The sequence below is a fragment of the Mastacembelus armatus genome, chromosome 14 (assembly GCF_900324485.2).
Source record: "Mastacembelus armatus chromosome 14, fMasArm1.2, whole genome shotgun sequence".
Classification (NCBI taxonomy): Eukaryota; Metazoa; Chordata; class Actinopteri; order Synbranchiformes; family Mastacembelidae; genus Mastacembelus; species Mastacembelus armatus.
In genome coordinates, this window is record NC_046646.1 from 12,766,988 (window position 1) to 12,782,255 (window position 15,268).

Here is a 15,268-nt window from a genome sequence, read left to right on the forward strand (position 1 = left end):
AAACACTAGTTAATTCAGGCATGATAGACTAAATGCTCCACCAACATCAATGGTTTCACAAAAGCAGAATCTCAAACTGGATGTGTTTTTTACCTTTAATCTGAGACATTGATCATAGTATCAGCAGAAATTACCATATCAGTGTTTGTGGAGATATGTTCACTGTTGGTCCCTCTGATTGATTTATGTATTGATTATAGTTTCACCATTGTGTACTGCAAGGCAGCAATCAGTAGTCTCCAACTTAGAAAAAAACAGCTTGACTCAGTTTGCTGATGATATAACCACTTAAGGTTTTCATGCAAATCACCAGCTAGTCAAACTCTGGTTATACCATAATAGGTTTGCACTTGTAAATGTTATCGAGCAGTTTACAAATGTAGTTTGGCACAGATGTCCTGGAGCCTTTTCCAGAGGATAAGTGGCTCACAAACTGCCTAGTAAAAAGACAAGCTAAATGTCATATTGAAAGAAGATTTTATTTTTACAATCTGGCAACCCAAATGTTGTTCTCATTCATTTCTTATAACTGATATATAAAGCATTAGTAAATGATGTTGTAACATGATGAATAATCAATTCCAAGCACTTTAAAAATAACCACCTATCAGAAAGAGGTACCAAAAAGGGTAAAGGTCTAAGAAGCTTAATGAAAACCTTAAACCACCAATTAAAACTTATATTAGGTAAGATTACATGTTTTTTGGGGGGGGGACTGTAAATAGAGCAGCGAGCAGGAACATTATTGATCATGTAAATTTGACATCATACCAACGCGTGACCTCATTTGTGTTTTTTTTTGGGTGCAACTGGCTTAGTGAACTCTGCCAGACTTAAATTAGCCATGTACCTCCCTCAGAGCAAAGGTGTGTGCGCAGGCTTAAGCATCCACAGATCATATCCTCATAAACATTAAATATAACACGATAAATATCTGTAAACAGTTTATGTAACTGAAGTGGGGGATTCTCCGCTCCAGTCTGCCTTATGCCCTTTATCAATACCTGCTATTGATCCAGACAAGCGTTGATAGTTGTGTTGCATCCTTATCTACAGAAGTCCATTATGTTTTCAACCAAACTTTGTTGACTGATGAATCCTTCCCACTCACCAAGTTAAAGTGTGGTTCACATACCCAAAATCAACCTAATATTTTTATTAAAAGCCTTTTTATGTGCTTCTCACTTCCATATGGTACATTTTAGAAAATATCAGCTATACGCCCATAAACTGACTCCCAATATTATTGTGGCAGTATCAAAATGCTAGGCCTGTACACAACTTCATAAATGCTGGTTGGTTGTGGTGCAGCCATCAGATAGCCAATGGTCAGCAGGGGGCGACGTGTAAAGGTAGCCAGAGTATATAAACTTGGCTTTTCTGATAGCTGGTCACTTAAAACCAAGCAGTGTATATCTGGAGGTTTGAAGCTGGATTGTGCTGCTTACAGGAGAGCTGAGGTAAGGAGGGTTGTAATTTTCCCATGCAGGGTATAGCATATACCTCTAATTTACTTTGAAAACTGAATGAACAATATAAATAAATGTTTTTCTTAACTGGTGACCTGTCCAGGGTGTACCCCTTACTTTCTCCTGAACAGAGCTGGGATGGGCTCCAGCAGAACCCCGTGACCCTAAATAGGAATAGATAATGGATGGATGTTTTTATTAAACAACACAGCATACAGAAACTGGCTGTCCTTGAAAATAATATGTTGACTTGCTTACCTTTTTTCATGAGATCTACATCTAAGTCTTACTCTTATCTTACTGATAGAACAGATTGTACGTGGGTGTATGTTCAGTTCATGTGTGACTGAGAGAGTGAGAGTTTAGCTGTGTGAGCTGATTTGTTTATTGTTTGTCTGGCAACTCTTTTGTGTTTTGGACACACTGCATTAATTGCAGAGGAAATTTGCGGTTGAATGGGCCTGAGAGGACATTTAGGGGTTGTGCCTGTGGAAAGAAGTGTACCCGTCAGAGTACCCATTATTTTCTCCAGTCCAGTTTGGACCAGTTTGGACCAGAGCAGAAAGTATGATGCTACCTTGGATGCTTCTTCGTTTATTAGTGCCCATAATATGATGGAAGATCTTTGTGCCAGCAGCAGAGTGACGTAATGATCTTTGTACTGGCAGGAGAATGAATAATTTGACCTCTATTGTTGCTACTAGTTAGTTTAGCTCTTCAACTCTCCACTGTGACTAATTGCAAAGGAGACTTTGAATCAATAAAACATAATAAACAAATTGTGGATGTGAATAATTCACAGGTATCAGAGATTTTTTTTTTTAAATTTAAAACTTTGTTTTCTTTACTTTACAACCAGATATCTTCAGTAAGGGTCAAAGTTAAGTGGTTTTATCTAATGATCTTTATAGAGTCCCTCAGCGACTTCATTGATAGGCTAACTATAAAACCTCCCCCTTCCTCTTGTGTCTTTGTCTTCACAGTAAAGTGATCACTGATTCTTCACCCTGAGCGTCAGTCAGGGAGGCTCTCTGTGCTTGCAGCTTGCTCTTCTTCTTTCCTCTTCAGTGGTCTTTTTCCCTTCCCCTCTTTCTTTTTTTCCCTTGTTCTCTATTTATCCATCTCTCCTCTCTGGTTCTTCATTCTTCCCTGCCTTTAATTCCTCTCCCTCAACCATGGCTCCCACCCTGGCCACAGCGTTTGCCAGGCGCTGGTGGATGGCAGTGACCGCTATCATTGAGAATCTGCTCTTCTCTGCTGTGCTGTTGGGATGGGGCTCGCTCCTCATTATGCTCAAGTCAGAAGGCTTCTACTCCTACCTTTGCAATGAAGAGGGTGAGTCACAAATATGGTTTGGACAAAAAAAAAAAAAAAAGATACCCTAACAGTTATTTTTTTCTGTACCTCTTTCATGATTCATCTCCACAATTTTAGGTGAATGCATCTTGATTTTAAAGTAAAAAAAGTAAATGTCATAATGTGTTTTTCCATGTAGAACTCAATGTTTTTCAGATGTATCCTGCTTTTCATAGGGACTGGGCAAGCTAGGTGTCATAATGCAGCAAATGTCATCTTGATTTTAGGGCAAAAGAGGCTGAAAGCTTTTAGTCAAGAAATGTAACTAAACACTGCTTTTTGTTTCCTCTTCTATTCTTTTTGAAGAATAAGTGTTTTCTGTGAAGGGGTCATGAGATGTTTTTTAGTACTCGAGACTAAGCCTGTTGAGTTAAATTAAAGAGAGCATAGTTGCACGTAGGCTAAGGGATCTAAAATTAAAAGAGAAAAAGGCTCCATTGTCTCATAAACTTGATGGAGCATCTCATTCTGCTTGCACCTTGGAGTGTGTTAATTTACCACTGCACCAGCTAAAGTGGCAGCAGAGAAATTATAAGATCATGATGGCTAGATTAACAAGTCTTTTGAAATCTCCACAAGTGCCTCCTTTCCAAAGCAGGTGTTTGTGTTTTTGAGTACAAAGGTGGAAACAAAAGGGGGAATGTGAGAGAGGACGTGAGGTGAGGTGAGTGCATTGCGCCCCATGACCTGACTGTGGCGAGCACTGCTGATCCCTCACGCTATTGGTCGCCTCTTATTATTACCCACCCTTGCTGCCGGAATGTGTAGAGAACTGACTTGTCTGACTGGTTATCTGAAAGAGGAAATATTATTTAAAACTCTTAACTGTCTGGCACTGTCTTCTTATTAAAGGTAATGTACGGAAGCTTCCAAAAGAAAATGATGCAACTTTATCTGACGCTATGTTTCATCTATGGTCATCAATAGTAACAAAGCCTACTTCATAGGATAAGGATGTTCCAGCTGAGGTACACCCACCACTGAAATAAATAAATGAGCGTCCAGGACTGTAGGCGACTTCCTGGAGCGCTGCCACAGCCGTCTTATCATGTTGTGGTGATATAAGAGTGAGAGGACAGCAGCACAAGCTCAGCTCTTTTCAGGCATGTGACATGTGATAGAGGGACAGAGATCCACAGAAGGATTTTATTAGTGGTAATATGGAGGCTCAAAGTTCACTGATAAAGGGTAGGGTGGGTAAGAAGACTGATAGTAAAGTGATGAACAGCAGAAATCTAACAAACAAAATAGGGGAAAGAAAGATTAACTATGGCACAGTGTAGATTCAGCTTTTGTGTACATGCAGCACAGATATGAGGGAAAGAGTTATGTTCAGACATACACTTTTTCAACCTGCTGCCCCCTTTGGTTTTGCTCAGTAGTGTGCAACAAAGTGAATGATCTGGCTTCCTGAGGTAGACATTGGCACTTATGACATACATCATGTTGTTTCACATTAGGATTACAGATGAATACTGAGTGACTACTAAGGTGCTGATACTAGGGGAATGTATGGGAATGTAAGATCCTGAACTGTTGCCCCCTTTTTGGTCACTCAGTTGGACTTTCCTTGGACGTTTGCATGCTTTCACATTATCTCCTTGCAATTTCTGATAATTTGATTTTTATTAGTGCCAGTTTATCACTTCTTATCGCTCGCCTTACAACATACATAATATAAATGTAAATGAAGTCTCACTAAGATGTTTTTTGGCAAGTTTGCACATGTGGTCACCATATGATGTACACTAAGATCATGTGAATAAGTAGAATCACTACCTTCACATTTCATCTTTATGACAATAAGCCAGGGCTTACTTTACATCAAATCATCTAATATTGCATACAGCTGAACTCAACTTTGCATACAATTTTTTAAATGACTGCCGTTACAGTGTTTTTGTTTGTTGAGGCACATATTACGGCAACCTGAGACATGTATTTTCCATTTGTATGACTATTCTGTTTATTTCTCTCCAAAATGAATTTAATACCTCATCTTTTAACTACTCTCATCATGTTTTTCAGGTAACAGCTCCAGCTATAACCAGTCCCAACCTTTGGCATCACCACCACCCGATGAGTATAGCGAATACTATGAAAGCGAGGATGGTGTGGTTGGTCTGGGAGACGGGGTGGAGATGAGGCCCCTGGTCCCTGTGGATGGGTCTTTGAGGATGAATGGCTGGTTGATCTGTAAAGAACAGGATGAGATGTTGAACCTGGCATTTACAGTGGGGTCCTTCCTGCTCTCAGCTATCACACTGCCACTGGGGATTGTCATGGATAAATATGGGCCTCGCAAGCTACGGCTGCTGGGCAGGTAAGCAATGAGGAAAAGAGATGCAGAAATTTTTCAATTATGTGACCACAAAATTCTGTTTCCTTCCACTCTATTGGGAAGAAGGCAGGCATCTCAAATACAGCACAAATAAGACCAAAGCTGCTGACATGATTACATAACACTAGCCTTAAAATCATTATTAATATTTGTAAAAATCTTTCAAAAAGAAGTAACATAATTGATAGGTTGCTACTTATGTTTTCATTAGAAGTGTTTGATTCACTCTTGTATTTTCAGCACATGTTTTGGATTGTCCTGCCTGTTGATTGCTTATGGAGCATACCAACCTAATGGTAAGTCTGCCTGAACAGTACTCATGTACCTTTTTTGCACTTTATGTACATTACCAACTTGCTGATACTATATAGTAGTTTATTTAGTGATATGCTCATAACTATCATCCCTGCCATTTGCAGAACTCTCTGTGCTTATCTTCATTGCCCTGACTTTCAATGGGTTTGGGGGTATGTGCATGACCTTCACTTCCCTCACAGTAAGTGTGCACAATTGTATGAGCTTTGTAATCCTCCTGCTGCAGAGCCTTTTCATCGGCTATATAATATTTGTCCAGATGTAGATTATTTTGAGCAGCAACCTCTCAAAATGAAGGAATGAGGCAGCAAAGTGGAGCTGCAGGTCTAATTTGCAGTTTCACAGCGTATCAAGTTAAGAAAATGAAATAGAAATGAAATAGAGGACAGGGTTAAATTTGTATTCATGAGGAAGCTGAAAAACTACTTGCACTCCTACAGCATTATGGCAGTTTAAAAGTTAGCATCAACATAGATAAAGCAGAAACTGAGTACATGTTTTTCCTTCACACTCATTTTCCCTGTCAAAACTGAGTGCCTACAGTTCCCACAATGCAATGCTGCCTCCAGCAGTCAGAGATCCTGGTGTGCTATAATAACAGTGACTAATGTAGCTTAGAGCTCTTAGCCTCAAGTAAAGATGTGGAGCAGGGAGCGTGTGGTTTATGGATGAAGCGTATGTTGACATTTTGTATTTATATTTGAGATTCTGGTGCACATTGTTTTGCACTGTCAAGGACATGTAGTCCTTGACAGTGCAAAAGAATTTCATTGTATATTTTGTACAATGACAAAGTATCTTATCTTAAAAAAAAAAATTCAATTCCTCAACTTGTCCTTATTATTATACATGGATTTACAATATTAGGTCATGAAGTAGAAGACATAATAGTAAATCTCCTTATTGTTGCTGTAGCTTACCCACAGTGATCACACATTTAAAATCTGACGATCATACTTTCCAAATTTCAGTTGCTACTACTCAAATTATACTTTGAGTATAAGTACCAGCAGTAATCAGAACTGTAAAGTCAGTAGACTATTACACTCAGCAGGACCACAGATACACAAGGCCAGAAAAACAACTGAGGACTTGCAGAGTTTGCAGGATTGTTCTGTCTGTGCTCTTTTGCATTCTTTTCATGCTGTTCTTCATCCTCCCAGTCCCTCCCTACCAGTGACTAACAAAGGAGTCATGAGTTTTACTGTACCATGGTGAAGCTGTTCACTACCCTAGTAAATCTCCCATTGCCACTGCTACATCATTTTATCTCCTATGTGAAATTTGTTGAATTCACCAAATTCACCTCTCATTAGTTGCTCCCACTGGCTTTAATGTCAGTGACATAGTAAAACCATGATTTAGGGTTTTGTCTGCTCTTTTCTTGGTGGCTTCAGCCCATGGAGGCCTCTAGAGTTTGTGCAGAAAAGCACGTTTCCCTATACACCTCCATTCAGTTTGTCTCCTTCACAGCCTGCTATACTACACTTGAAAGCCTTAGTGGTGGGTTAATAATTAGACTCTATGCTGCTCCTTGACTCCTTGATCATGAGTCTACCTTAGGCGTACAGGCATTCATTCTCAGCTGAGGGATGTTGGGAAAGACTCAGCAGCCCTGAACAGCCACCACTGGCTCCCGGCCAAAGTCAGTTTTCCAGTCACCTTTCCACTCCAGGCTCATCTGTATCTGAACTGTTTAAAATTCTATTGGAAGAGTTTTCCAAGTCCTGTGGATATTTCTTGAAACTGCTGTTACTTAGGTGCTTCACTATACATACTTTCTCAGTTTAATAGACACAGGCACAAACACATACTGTACCTTTTCATTAGCTTCCCCAGTGTTACGTAATTGAATGTTGGTTGTTGTTGTTCAGTCTCTTGAAAAACAGAACAGCTTGTGAATGCCTTTGTATTTGGATGTTTTTCCACCCACTGTCTCCCCAATTCTCTGTTTTCTCTCCCAACTCTGTTTTCCTGTTTTCCCTTCTCCTAACAGCAATAAAATATGTAAAAAAAAGAAAAAAAAAAACTCAAGAGAAAATGAACTTATCCCACTTCCCATATTATGTCTTCAGTGCATCTCTTTTGTACTCTTTGAATGTCACCTCACCTGTTTCAGCTGTATAAAATTCATCAGTATGGGGTTGTGTGTTGAACAGCTACATGTGTTTACATATAGTTTTCAATTGTTTTACATTTGCTTTTGATTTAGTTTCTGTGATGCTCTTTCTGTAGAGCCTTGTCTGCTCACTAATTGCTTCCCACTGTCCGCTTTGACCCCACTGTCAGTAGGCACCATGTTCACAGTGTCCTCAATCTGTCCGAGGCTTTGAGCGTAGAGCAACTACAGATCATCTTGGCAGTAGCTCGTTTAACTTTTATACTTACATTTATAACAAAATAAATCTAATTTCAATTTGTAAAATGCAGGTTTGCACAAAAAAGTAATTCAGAAAGGTTTATGATAATAATAAACATGTTCGATCTGCCTATTCCCTTTCTGTCTTTCTAGCTGCCTAACATGTTTGGGGACCTCCGTTCCACCTTCATCGCCCTAATGATCGGCTCCTACGCCTCCTCGGCTGTCACTTTCCCTGGTGTCAAGGTAACAAACACCTGTAGCGCTGTTATATATGTTATAGTTTTCATCTCTCATATAAATGTCATCGAGTCTTCCTTATAATGGAAAAGAGGAATGACATATTTATTGTGTTCTATATTGCCCAGCTACAATTCAATCCAATTCAGTAAAATAATGCAGTTATATGATCTAATACTTTCAGCTACTGTCTGTATTGGGAAAGGCCTGGTTTACACACTTGCTTTCTTTTGAGCTATCTCTTTATACTGTGTAATTCATCACAGTCAGACCAGCATACTTCTAGTGCATGACACTTTTTGCATTCCACAGTGCTTGGTGCTATAGTGGACCAAAAAACCCATTAAACCTTCCTGGTCTAATACCTAACCACAACAGTTAAAGGTGCAGTGTATAAAATATGAAAGATTTAGCAACATCTGGTGGTGAGATTTCAGAATGCAACCTTCTGAGCACTCCTCACACCCCACCCACCATTTCCAGTTGGAAGGGAGAGTACAGTCACTGTCATCTTTAAAACAAAATGCGAACCAGTATTTGGTTTGTCCATTCTGAGCTAGGGTAGAAACATGGCTGCCTCTGTAAAAGGAGACCTGCTCCCTACAAGGCTCATTCTAAGATAAAAAAAATGCTGTGGTTGGTATTTTACAGTGATGATACACTTTTGACAACAAATTTATGAATGCTATATTTTATTTCTGCAAATAGATCACTTTAAATATTACACATTGTACTTTTAAACACACTACCTATATACTGACGTCACTGAATCCTACACAGCAACACCCAAAGTACATTTTATAATTATCACTCAAACTATAGCAACATCGTAGGCTCCTACAACAATGAAAGCTAGAATGTTAAAAATGCATACAATATAAACTGCATAATTAGAGACTAAACAGTAACAACTAAAAGTGCTACATGCTGGGCACTCCAGTCAGCAGTGGGGGAAGGGATATGGATCCAGAATTAAAATAAAAGTTCTTTCTGTTACCTTATTTTTGTCTCTGTATTTAGTATCTATTGGTCATCTTTTGATGTGCACAGGTGATATATGACCTTGGCATACCTTTCATCACTATTCTGGTGGTGTGGGCTGCCTGTGCTGGACTGGTCTACCTGAACTGCTACTTCAACTGGCCACTGGAACCCTTCCCAGGACCAGAGGACATGGACTATACGTTAGTATCACAGATACACAGTGTGTGTGTAATGTTCTCATATTCTCAGGGAGTCTTCACTGATACACTCAAAATAAAGTTGTGATGTTTTAGAAAAAAAAGAAGTTGGACCATTGGAGAAACAGCTTGTTGCATGTTCCAAAGTATTTGGAGTAGTCAGCACTACTGACACTGTTTGAGAAATAATCATGTGCAGAAATGTGCACCGTAAGGCTACAAGGTTAAAGTCTATCTGCTGACAATGCCGTTGGCCAACTAAACCCATCCCTTGTTAATCAAAAACACATTTTTAGCTTATTCAGCAGAAAGCGTTTCCAGTACAACGATTCGCAAATTACTCGACAGGAAAGCCACATTTTTGCTTTTTAAGATAAATTCCAAACCACTGCCGCATGTGACATGAATTTTTTTTTTTTTTTTTTTTTTTAAACTCCTTTGCTTGTGCAGTGTGAAGATCAAGTTCAGCTGGCTGGGTTTTGACCACAAAATCACAGGGAAGCAGTTCTACCACCAAGTGACCACCGTGGGCCGTCGTCTCAGTGTGGGCAACAGCCTTCAGGCGAAGGATCAGCCTGCTAAGGATGGAAACATGCTGTGCCTCTCCACCATGGACCTGGAAGTGGAGTGCAAGCCCCAAGAAGAGTGTAAGAGTGCAGATTCAAAAGGAGAATGGTGCTTCACACCCCAATGCATGTCATTTATCTGTTTGTTTCCTGTCCTCCTTTACAGCCCAGTCATTCTTAAAAAGCATCATCAGCCCGATCTTCCTGCTCAGCCTGGTGACCATGTCCGTCACTCAGCTCCGTCTCTTGTTCTACATGGGGGCCATGAACAGTGTCCTGGAGTCGCTCAGTGATGGAGACCTCAACACAGGTTTGTTTTTAGACATTTAAATGTGTGTTGGTAAAGTTTTGTAATTTAACTATTTATTTAGAATTACGTGGTTAATTGCTGTGTGTCTTATGACATAGTGCTCAGTATCTTTGACTCACGACATGTTTTAATTGAATTTTCAGTGGAGAGAATGGAAGTTGGTAAGAACAGTCATATTGTTAGATTACTCAAGTGTTAGACTGCTAACTTTCTGACAGTTCTTAGAATTAACCGGTAGTCTTGTATAGGTTTACCAGTGTAATCTAATACTACTAAATCCACTGCCATTACTTTCTGGATTTTTTACATACCTAATATTGTCATTTCATCAATTGACCTTGGCTTTATGTCAATAACCCAGTCCTTCAGTTGTCATTTAGCTTCGATCTCAAACCGCCAGGTGCCATTTGTTGTACTCATTAACTAATTTTCCACATCCACATGTCCACATCATATGAGTAGTTCCACATGACGCACTGTTCATTACTCCGCTGGTCATAAATCCCCCTCATAATGGCATCAGATTGACTTTTGAACAGTCATTTTCTCTGTATTCACTGTTGTTTCCCTCACAATGCCTCCATTGCTGAGGACTAATAATTAACTGTACCTTTGTGGTTATTAACCAGATAGAAAAAGGTCCTGAACCCTCCATTTGTGTTTTTTTCTGCTTCGTTCTAACTCTTCCCCTTCTTTTATGATTGCTCTCTCTCAGTAAGCCTGTACTCCTCCATCTTTGGCGTGCTGCAGCTGCTTTGCCTGATGACCACTCCTGTGATTGGTCAGATCATGGACTGGAAGCTGAAGGACTGCGATGATGGCGAGGAAGAAAAGGAGCCCTGTGGCAAGTGAGTCAAGTTTAGTCCTTAGACTGCCTTTACCCCATTACATTTATAGATGCAGACATTGCTCTCATTTTTTAAATTTATTTTTGGGGCCAATATAAGAAATAAAGTTATAAATTAAGTAATAATCTTTGTCTTTTTTTCTGGTTTTAACCATTAGGGATGAAACAAAGAAAAAGCGCAGAGACCGTAAAACACAGAAAGTGACCAATGCCTTGCGAGCATTCATCCTCACAAACTTCCTTTTAGTGGGCTTTGGGATCACATGCCTAGTGCCCAATCTCCCCCTGCAGGTGAGCGGTCTAGGTCGGCTGTCAGAAATACACACAGACCATCAGAGTACCTCAGGGAAACAGCTGATTTGCTAGCAAAGTTACCAGTTCATGGTCTTCAGAGTTTCTGCGTTAAAAAGTTACTCTACTATTAGCCTCCTTTTACAGCAGCCACTTATTTAAAAGTCAACATGGTAATTACCATATTTGGAAACAATTACACCATCCGATTTCTAAAATTAGATACAGGAACATCTCTTTGAGTTCACCTTTATGACTTTACTGTTTGTCCAGTTCTGTAGTGCTTTAATCATTACAGTCTGTTTGCATATTTAATACCTGTAATCTTTTACTTAACAGACTGATATGAGTAACTTGATCTTTTACTCAAACTCTCAGCAGAAAATCAATATATATTTCTAAAAATGTAGAACCATTGCCTTCAGGCTCTTATAAATATCTTCTCCTTTTATCTTTTGTCAGATTGTGTCATTTGTCTTACACACTGTGGTGAGAGGGTTCATTCACTCTGCTGTTGGTGGCCTCTACGCTGCTGTGTAAGTCTCGGTGTATCATTAACCTCACACCACACACTCTCACACACACACCTCATTCCTATTTTAGTCTTGTAGCTTCAAACTGAGACTCTAAATTTACCTCTTCTCTCTCCCCAGGTACCCCTCCTGCCAGTTTGGCAGTCTAACAGGGATGCAGTCTCTGGTCAGTGCTGTGTTTGCTCTGTTGCAGCAACCTCTGTTTCTGGCCATGATGGGACCTCTGGGGGGAGATCCATTTTGGGTATGGACACATACACAGCCTCAAACAAACTAACACACAAATTAATTCCCTGCCTCCTCATGCATGGCTAATTCTGATGATGTCTTACAGGTCAACATTGGACTTCTTGTTGTCAGTATGCTTGGCTTTTTGCTGCCTCTCTACCTGATCTGCTACAGGCGGATGCTCAACAGAGAGCAACAGCAGAAGGAGGACAACGCTAAGATCTACATCAAAATTAACGGCTCCGACATCCCTGAGGCCTTTGTCTAGTGGAAAGTAAATGGAGAAATGGAGAACAGAGAATATTTCCTCCTGAGAAATGTGGGCAATCCAGTGATACATGCTCACTTAAGCATATAAACAGAGAACTGGAATCTGAATATCACAAGTATGATTATTATAGTTCTCCATCAATTACGTACACACATACACAAAAACAATCGGATACATCAATTTGTCAAAATCCCACCAAGATAAACTGATACAGCAGAAATTGGTCCATTGGACAGATGCTGAGGAGAAAAATGAAACACGAAGGAGCATGGAAGAACAAAGAGAGAGGAAAGACTGAAAGGAAAGAGGCATCAGCCCTCTGCATTCCCCCAAATCCTATTCTCTTTTGATTCCCTCCTCTCTGAATGGCACATTCGAGCAGCTCCATTCCATGAGACTGCTTTAACATGCCCCATATCGGCAGAAAAAGGAAAACAAGAGCGTGTTTAGTCCATGAGCGTTTACTAACAAGACTGCTAACTGCCAACACACACACACACACACACACACACACACACATATAAGCAAACACACCACTAGGCAGTGATTCCATCATTCTTTTTTGTTTAATTTATTGACCTTAAATACCCCAGTTCTAAACCCCTTAACATGGTGCTACCTATTGATTCATTATCTGGATTTTTTTTTTTTTTTGATTGATGGTTTTTAAATTAAGGTAAGGCATCAATGAGTGACAGCGAGGAGAAAAAGCCATGTTGCTGATGTTTTTTGGGTGAGTACAAAAGGCAGCCATTATGATTCATAATGGGGCTGGTGTTTTTTCTTTTCTTTTTTTTTTTTTTTACAAGGCTATCATCTTATTACTGTATGAAACCACTGGCTTACGATACACATCTGTAGTGAATGAATGTCAGTGTTTTATGGGGCTATAATCTGTAAGATGGATATCAAACAGCCTGCAGCCTGTTGTTCTAAACACAAAATATTCGAGGATGTTTGGATTATTAATTTTATTTCTTCCTTTCTTTAGTTTCCCTTTTACCCATCAGGTTTACCAAGGGTCCTTTTAATACACCTTAATATGAGAAGATTTGTTCAAAAGCTATTGATCTTTTTCTACATAACAGTAAAAATACTCCCATATTACCAGGTCATGAAGCTCAAGTATACATTTTGATATTCTTATTGTTCCCAATAACTCTATTCATAAAATGATCACCTGTGACGTTGTACAGGATAAGCTGTATAGCTAACAGATGTTTGGAGAAAATGACCATGGTCTACATGTCTTACCATTTCATTCATTCAGTTTACTCAGTTAAGAGAAATTCAGCACTTTATACCTGTTTACTTTTTTAAAATCTCACACACATCAAACATCAGCTCATGTCAGCACTTTTCTCCCAATGCCTGTATTGAGAAATACGTCCCCTCCTCCTGCCTTCATATTTATTTTATTTTACACCCACGCTACTATCATCCATTCCATGACATATTTAAATTGTACTATGCTGGCAACTACATGTGTCTGATAGTATACCGTGTTGTTCACATAGTGCTCTTTCTTCTATCACTGATGATAGTGTAGAGATGTTTTGCTATGCAGGCATTACTGTTTGATAAAAACGACTGTGTGGGGGTTAATAAAGATGTGTTGGCTTCTTTAAATGGTTGCTCTTGTTTATGTTTTTCACCACTCACCAGTCTATGCTATATATTTCCACGTAAATGTATCTGTGTAATTCATATATGGCTGCACAAACTGTGGCTATTTCGCATTCACTAGTTGAGTATGCATACTCAGTATACACAATACATAATGTCACCAGATCTTAACCTATAGTTTTCTCATACAGGGGTTATAAGTAGAAACTTGTTTTGGCTGAAGTGTCTACTGAGGAGAAATGATCACTCACAAAGGGCAGCTCCTGACTGCAAGATATTATAATGTGTGGCTATGACATCATTTTGCTGCTAATATTGGCACCTGATTATGATTCAGTTTTAAACTTTTAGTTAAAATATGTTTTACACTCTGCAAAGCTTCATTCACTTATTGATTATAATTCTGTCATTACAGCCATTTTGTTCGACCTGCAAAGTCTCCACTGCTGTCACAATTTCAGTTTTTACTCTAAAAGCACAAAATATATGAACCAGATGTATGGAAATTTTTTAGCTTCTTTCCTTAATGTGGAATTCATTTTACAATTGGCAATTCAATGCAATTTGATAATGTAAATATGACATGCATTTGAAAATTCTAGGGCTACACCTATCCATCAGTTTTGGAGTCGAGTCTTCCAATATTTTAGAGATTTCTCGAGTAATCTGATAAAACAGACTTTTTCATTTTTAAACAATAATACTATTGTGTAATACCTGACAGAGACGACATGTTAGCTTGGAATGACGTTACCTTGTGTCGGCTCCGTTGGGTGAACTGGTCTGGTTGACAACTGGATGTGGAAGCATTGATGAAGTGCTGTTGTGGTCCGATAACGCAAGATATAGTAATTAAACGGATCCTCAACAGTGAGTGCTTTTCTTGAAACAATTCATACAAGCAGAGTCAAACAATGAATTACCTGCAAAAGCCTGTAACTAAGTTTGGTTTATTGGCCTGTTGGCTCCCTGCACTGCTTCTGATGCCACACTCAAACTCAAACACAGTTATCATTAGACACCCCTGCCTGTCTCATCGCCTGAGGAGGGATCTAAGATAATGTCACCCACACACCAGGGGCAGTGACTCCTGGAGCTCTGCTGGCCTGGTGCTGGTGTTGCCCAGTGAAGAAGCTGCTTGTTCTCTGGCTGAGCAACCCCGTGGTATGTTCACTGACACAGTTCAAAGAAGCAACATGAGCCCACTGCTTACTACACTTACTAAGAAGCAAATATAGAAATAGAGGGCCATTCACCTCATGTTCTTCTGAACAATTTGACCAGACTTCCTAAATTCAGTCCACTATATGTCAAGTTATCTTTAGAAACTAGAAG

At 39.4% G+C, this 15,268-nt stretch overlaps 1 protein-coding gene across 1 annotated transcript; it reads left to right on the top strand.

Annotated features, from left to right (window-relative positions):
* The first annotated feature begins 1,403 nt into the window (after window positions 1-1,403).
* On the top strand, window positions 1,404-13,936 carry slc43a2b (solute carrier family 43 member 2b). Its single transcript, XM_026329058.1, has 14 exons — window positions 1,404-1,460; window positions 2,453-2,804; window positions 4,854-5,148; window positions 5,407-5,462; window positions 5,586-5,662; window positions 7,994-8,086; window positions 9,131-9,264; window positions 9,712-9,908; window positions 9,994-10,137; window positions 10,853-10,985; window positions 11,143-11,275; window positions 11,738-11,811; window positions 11,929-12,052; window positions 12,143-13,936. Exons 2-14 carry the CDS (start codon window positions 2,645-2,647, stop codon window positions 12,302-12,304), a joined length of 1,782 nt encoding a protein of 593 aa, XP_026184843.1. The 5' UTR covers window positions 1,404-1,460; window positions 2,453-2,644; the 3' UTR covers window positions 12,305-13,936.
* The last annotated feature ends 1,332 nt before the right edge of the window (window positions 13,937-15,268 follow it).

What these genes read in the sequence shown, in the direction of transcription:
- slc43a2b (XM_026329058.1), top strand. Translation starts at nt 2,645, where the DNA reads ATGGCTCCCACCCTGGCCACAGCGTTTGCCAGGCGCTGGTGGATGGCA. An exon ending in AAGCTACGGCTGCTGGGCAG is followed by an intron (nt 5,149 to 5,406) that starts GTAAGCAATGAG and finishes TTGTATTTTCAG; the next exon opens with CACATGTTTTGGATTGTCCT. An exon ending in GTGCAAGCCCCAAGAAGAGT is followed by an intron (nt 9,909 to 9,993) that starts GTAAGAGTGCAG and finishes CCTCCTTTACAG; the next exon opens with CCCAGTCATTCTTAAAAAGC.